Here is a 7,007-nt window from a genome sequence, read left to right as displayed (position 1 = left end):
AACCGACTTCAAAGCAGAAAGCTACCAACGCATGGAAGTTAATGCCAGGCATTTATTCGGTCTTGGTCGCCTCCCTGAACAAAAGACAAATATCTCGGCGCCGGCTGATTTCTGCTGTCAGGACTAACTTGCTGCTGCCCCCTCCTCACAGCAGCCCACGTAGCTTGTATTAATGGGAAGTGACGGTGGGGGCGCACGATATATGCTTCAGCACTGTGTGCGATGAACTGCTCAGGTGAAAGTTAACTTCCAACTCTTATGCTAACCCGGTTATTTTTATACAGGTTGGAAAGCAGCCACCGTTTGCAAAGTGCAACACCTCCCCTCCCCTCCTCGCCTCCCTTCGCTACCTGCTAGACACCCGCGGTCTTAAGGACACTAGCACCCGGCTCCTGTCAATCATCGCCTCTCGCGGCGATCGCAGTTCCGATTTCCTATTGGCAAATACGAAACTCCTGAGGGAGGGGCAAATCAAGAAACGAGCAGCTACTGGGGCTGGCCAATGTCAATCATTCGGCACAGTGCTTAGTTCTTTCCCGCTGAGTGGATGAACGGAGAGAGAAAGGGGAGCGGACGGGGAAGTGTCTGTCTCAATCTCACAGACAGAAAGCCTCACGCCTTACTTATTTCCCAGACTGGAAGGGAAGTCGACGGGTTGATTTCTACATATAAATTGATAAACACATAAAAAACAATGCGTCTCCCTCGAAAATGTTGGACCTTATGCACCACCATAAGTATCATTGTGATTCTTTTTAAAACAAAGGACATAACAAGATCGGAGCACCACCAAACGCTGCCAGGGTAATGTGCTTTATTCTTGTGTTAAATTAAAAAGTAGTGAAATGTTTATAAAAAAGGAGTTTGCAAATCTGTAATTGGAATTATTTCGGTTTATTAATGTATAATTGTCTCTTGATGAAAGGGAATTAGTATTTATAATCCACAAGTGATTTTGTTACCTTTTTAGAGGCACTATTAATGCCTCTGAAATAGTTTTATGCACATTTGCAATCGAGTTAGTTTGAGTTATATTGCATTATTGTGCCGAGGACGTGACTTACCAGTGGTTTTCTTGGCAAGTGTTGGGATAACTGGGCATGTTTATGGAAGTGAATGGGTGAGAAAGGCAAGTCTCCAATGCCCAGACCTAAAGCAGCCCACCTCCCATGGCCACCTCTTACCCCTCCCCCGGCAAACTCCTGTGAAAGAAATCAAGCAGGAATTTAATAGCGTTGCTGAGACAGGCTGTGGTTTCTTTCCAGAAACTAGCCCCCTCAAAATCACTGCCGTCTTTGTGTCGTGTTTTATTCAGTTGCACCTCGCTCTCTTTTTCTCCAGTAGGTGGGATTGTACCTGCTCTTCAGATGTGGTTTACATGCCAGTGTGTTTGGTATGGTATACTGACTGGATGGTTGTGATTTAAGTGATCGGTTCGGAGCTCATGAAGCTAACCTGAACCCGACACCACAGCAGACCACCGTTCTCCTCTGTGCGGTGTTCGTGTCTCTTCTAACAGACTTTGCAAGGATGCACATTTGCCGATTCCCCGGTTAATATTAGTTTCATAGCTTACCCTGGGGGTTTCCATTTATGAAACTGTCTTTACGATTTTAACGTTTGCTGATCCCCGCCATGGTGGAGGATCGGCTTGTCACCAATTACTCTGAAGCTGCTAATTATGAGCTGCAAATATCACTCGCCGTGAGGAATTGCAGCTCTACCTTCTTGCAGATTTGTGAGGAAACGGGAAAAAAAAGGGGCTCATTTCTTTTCCCCGAGAGCAAAAAGAGTAAGTCAGATAGTGGAGAATCCCCTGGATGGTGTTGAGAGATGACACCAAGCCTGAAGTGTCCATCGCTCATGGGGGGAGGGTGGGTAAGAGATGTGGTAAGAAAGGTAAAGCGAGTCATCAGTCACCCAGCCGCAACTCAGGAGTTTAATCTGTGGTCGATTGCGTGCGTTTGCAAAAGTAAAAGAGACATTTGTGTCATAAACAGGAAAACCAATGTAGCTGCCTGGAGAGTCGGTTTAATTAGTTAATCTCTGCGAATACAGAATGGTCAGTTTCCTGTAACATGCACGATGTACTGCATGCGTGGCGCGAACTGCGGTTGATTCACTGTTGACAGTAATATTTTAGCGGTTTTCTTTCTCTCTCTCTCCCTCTCCCACGCCCCACCGAATAAACGTAACTCTTTCAGGGATGGAGAAGCGAGTCCAACGCGGCTGATGGTTAATACGTCCAGGAAACTAAATGGGAAGAACCTTCTTCCGCGCTTCCAGCACTCGTTGAAGGGGTGGAAAAACAACGCTTCTCTAGTTATCAAGATCAGGTAAAAGTTTTCTTTCAGTAAAATTAATCACCCCATGTTATCGATTTTGTGTGCCTGAGGTAAACAAAATTATGAGGGGTAAATTGCAAGCAGCTTTTCCCACTGAGGTTGGGGGCGACGACAAGAAGTCATGGGTGAAGGGTGAAAGTTGAAACGTTTAAAGGGGGCATTAGGGAGAATAAGGGAGGTGGGGTGTGGGACGAGTTGGCAGCGGGAGTGGTTGCAGCGCCTTCGATTTCAACTTTTGAGAAATTTGGATTGGTACATGGGCATGGAGGACCGTGGTTCGGGTGCAGGCCGATGGGATTAAGCAGATTAATAGTTCGGCACGGACTAGATGGTCCGAAGGGCCTGTTTCTTTGCTGCGACGTTCCCACGACCCCACCTCACTACATAATTAAATTAAGACAAAAGTGTACTCGTTTGATATGAACTCAATATTTAAATAAAAACATCACCACGGGAGCAAAACTGGTTTAATTCGTTAAGCAGAACAGGAAATAAACACTGAGCAAATCCTGCATGCTGTCCACCAGTTCCCAGCTGCATATTATGGTTACATTTTGCATCCTGTTACCCGTCAGTAAAATTCATTGACGGCGCCAGCATCATTTGCGATCCCGGATCTGGACTCCGTAGGTTAGTTCCCAACGCCACTCACCCGTCCCATCGGCAGCAAACTCCATGGGTCCTGTATCGTAATTACTTGGCCAGAGGTGAGGCACGGCGGCCTCAAGCCCGAGGAATCGTTGAGGAGTTTACTCTGTGGTGTCAGCTTTGCAACCAATTTACATGATCACTATTCATAGCATGAAAAAAAAATCAGAAATAAAATTATCTGGTCGTTTATATTTTAATTGAAATAAAGCAGTTAGTCCCCATACTTCCTCCGCCCCAAGGCACCTGGCATTTAGCTGAGCATTTTAACCTGTAGGCTGCACTGATAGGATCTACATAATCGAGTAGTAGGAGCACTAATGATAGAAATGTTTAATGCAGCACGGGTATTCCTCGGACAATTGTTGATATTAATAGAGCCATACCTACAGGGCAGCACATTTCCTTATTATTTAGCTAATACTGTGGAAAAAAAATGCCAAAGTTAATTGAAATATGGTAACGTCAAAGGTTGTCTAACCAATTATCTGTTAACTGACTTGTGAACTTACATGGATGTTGTATAAAACTGGACATTACACCTTGGATTGCCAGGTGGAGAGAGAAGGCAGTTAACTGGTTGCAGGCCGATGACCTGACACAATAACCGTTTTCCTGTCTACTGATGCTGCATGATCTTGCCAGTGCTTCAACAAATTTCTCTGTTTACTTCATGTTTATAGAATCTGCAGATATTTGGGTTGTGCTGGGAGGTTCTGTGACTTTAAGCTTAAGAGAAAAAAAGACCCTCTCTGAACTTCACTAACTCATATCTGTGACTGTTTGTATGTGGAAGATGGTGGATTTTATTTTTAGTGTTGTTACTTTATTGTTATGGTGTATACCAGTGTCTATTTGAGAAAGCCATGTGACAAAGTGAATCAGAAGGAATATTGACTTTATAGCTCATGGCCTGCAGGAATATTGAATTTATGACAGAATATGGAGACGTATTGAATTGGGGACATGGGATGTATAATTGTTGTAAATTTTCTTTTTGACACTGAATTGCAAGAAGATTCTGCTGCGATGAGGCTAGCAGTAGAAACTAAATCCTTGTTATAAGTGAATTCGGAAATTAGTATCACCTATAACTTATTATTAATTGAATCAACAATTAGCACTTTTTTTTTACAACTGATTAACCTGTTCTTTCCTTTCCTGAAAAAAGTATGGGTAAATATTGCCCCACGGGTACAGGTTCCTAAACATAATGTATCGGACTACAATTAAATTTGAAATCTGATTGCTCTTAAGTTGACTTTCAGCTATACGAACGTGGTGAAATGAGTTAAAGGGGCAAGAGTAGGTTTCACACAAAACACTGAGGAACTTAGTGGGTCAGGCTGACATCAGGACAGCTGACATTACGGGTTAAGAGCCTTTGTCTGGACTTCATGAGCTTCATGTAGTGGTCTTCTAATTCAATGAGATGATGGCTAATCTTCGACCCATTGCTATCCCACACTACCCACGTATCACGTCATTCCCTTAGTTTCCAGAAATTTATCAATCCCAGTTTGTGAATGATGGAGCCTCTACAGCTCTCGATGTTGGAGAATACCATAGATCACTATATCCTCCGCATAAAGAAATTTCTCCATCTCAGTCCTAAGTGGTCTTGCTTTTATTTGGAGTCTGTGATTCCTGATTCGTGTAAGATTGGGGTTTGATTCCTGCTTATACATTCTCCCCGTGACCACGTGTGTTTTTCTGGGTGTTCTGGTTTTCTTCCGCATTCCAAAGATGTATGGTTAGGCTTAGTGAATTGGGGGAATGTTATGTTGGTGCGGAAAGTATGGCAACACTTGTGGGCTGCCCAGCACAGTCCTTGCTGATTTGATTTGATGCAACTGATGCATTTAACTGCATATTTTGATGTACATGTGACAAATTGAGCTAATCTTTAATCTGCATCTTGGTTTTCAGAGATTTGTGTACAAGGATGCACAGGTCCCTTTAAACATCAACATTAACCAGTCCCTCACCATTTAAAAAGTACTCTGTGTTTCTATTTTGTGCACCAAGGTACTAACCTCAGATTTATCCACATTATATTGCATCTGCCACGTTCTTGTCCACGTCCTTTTCAATACTACTTACGCTGTTCTCCCTTCTCATAATTCTTTATAGTTTTGTATCATAAGGAAATACGATATTTTATCTTTTTAGAAAAATCCTCAATACAGTTTGCGTCCAGGCACTGATCCCTGATCATGGTTTGTCGACCTCAGGAAAAACAGTTTGTTCACACTCTTAACTTGCTGTTCACTAATCACTCCTTAATCCATGTCAATATATTATACCTAACCTTGTTGACCCTGCTCCACTGTGGAGCTTCATCAAAAGCCTAAAATTCCACTGGTTCTCCTTCATCCATCCAACCAGCCACATCCTGAAAGAACTCCAGCAGATAGATCAAACATGCCTTTCCTTCCAGAATTCCATATTCACTTTGACAGTTCTGTCAGCCTCTTCAGCAGTTCTGCTGTCTTGTTGCTTATAGTCATAGTCATAGTCATAGTCATAGTCATACTTTATTGATCCTGGGGGAAATTGGTTTTTGTTACAGTTGCACCATAAATAATAAATAGTAATAAAACCATAAATAGTTAAATAGTAATATGTAAATTATGCCAGGAAATAAGTCCAGGACCAGCCTATTGGCTCAGGGTGTCTGACCCTCCAAGGGAGGAGTTGTAAAGTTTAATGGCCACAGGCAGGAATGACTTCCTATGACGCTCTGTGTTGCATCTCGGTGGAATGAGTCTCTGGCTGAATGTACTCCTGTGCCCACCCAGTACATTATGTAGTGGATGGGAGACATTGTCCAAGATGGCATGCAACTTGGACGGCATCCTCTTTTCAGACACCACCGTGAGAGAGTCCAGTTCCATCCCCACAACATCACTGGCCTTACGAATGAGTTTGTTGATTCTGTTGGTGTCTGCTACCCTGCAACACAATTCAGCATTTTTCTAGAAGTAATTAATGGACCAGTAATTCCCCATTTTATTTTCTTCTTTCTTAAATAGAGGCATTCCCTTTGCTACCCTCCAACCTGGAGGAATAATTCCAGAATCCGTAGAATCTTGGAAGATTTAGTTTTTTTTCATTATTTATAGTCACCGCTTTCAAAACTTTGGGATGTAACCATTAAAATTATTTTAGGCTTTATCATTGAGCAATACCAATTGTCATACATTTTCTGAATGGAAGTGGAAAGGGGAGTATCACAAAAAGTGAAGAATTCAGTGGTTGATTGGAGTTTCTTTGCCTGTTCTTGCTCCTTTCCAGTAACTAGTACTGCTTTAGCAAAAGCCATAGATCATACTTCCCTAACCTGCCGGATTGGGTCCATATTGGGTAGGCTTTCCAAAACCTGCCACCCATCTGAATCAGAATCAAAATCGGGTTATTATCATTGACCTAGGTCATGAAATTTGTTGTTTTGTGGCAGCAGTACAGTACAATACATAAAAAAAACTCGTAAAAAAAAAAAAATGAATTAGAGAGGTAGCATTCATGAGTTCATGGACCATTCAGAAATCTGATGGCAGAAGGGAAGACACATTTCCTAAAACATTGAGTGTGCGTATTCAGGTTCCTGTGCCCCCTCCCTGATGATAGTAATGAGAAGAGGACATGTCTCAGATGCTGAGGGTTCTTAATGATGGATGCTGCCTTCCTGAGGTATTGCCTTTTGTCTTCAATGGTGGGAAGGTTTGTGCCTGTAATGGAGCTGGCTGAGTCTACAGTCGTCTGCGGCCTCTTCGAGTCTTGTGCATTGGAGTCCCTTTACCAGGCATTGATGCTTAGTATAGGGTTTCTATGATACATCTTTTGGTCACATATGTACCAAACCTCAATCTCCCAAAGAAGTAGAGCTGCTAGCATGTCTTTTTTGTGATTGCTGCAATGTGTTGGGCCCAGGACAGATCCTCTGAGATGCTGAAACCCAGGAATTCGAAGCTGCTCACCCTTTCCACTGCTGACTCATCAATGACCATTGGA

At 42.8% G+C, this 7,007-nt stretch overlaps 1 protein-coding gene across 2 annotated transcripts in view; it reads left to right on the top strand.

Annotated features, from left to right (window-relative positions):
* Positions 1-528: 528 nt before the first annotated feature.
* LOC140211535 (CMP-N-acetylneuraminate-poly-alpha-2,8-sialyltransferase-like) overlaps positions 529-7,007 on the top strand; it is an 84,727-nt gene continuing 78,248 nt past the window's right edge. For both annotated transcript variants that reach the window (XM_072281324.1, XM_072281325.1), the window contains exons 1-2: positions 529-804; positions 2,205-2,336. In XM_072281324.1, the coding sequence (XP_072137425.1) occupies positions 695-804; positions 2,205-2,336 (242 nt within the window). In that variant the 5' untranslated portion in view covers positions 529-694. The remainder of the gene's footprint in view (positions 805-2,204; positions 2,337-7,007) is intronic.

Source organism: Mobula birostris, chromosome 17 (assembly GCF_030028105.1).
Source record: "Mobula birostris isolate sMobBir1 chromosome 17, sMobBir1.hap1, whole genome shotgun sequence".
NCBI classification, from domain to species: Eukaryota; Metazoa; Chordata; class Chondrichthyes; order Myliobatiformes; family Myliobatidae; genus Mobula; species Mobula birostris.
This window is presented reverse-complemented; position numbering and strand designations above follow the sequence as displayed.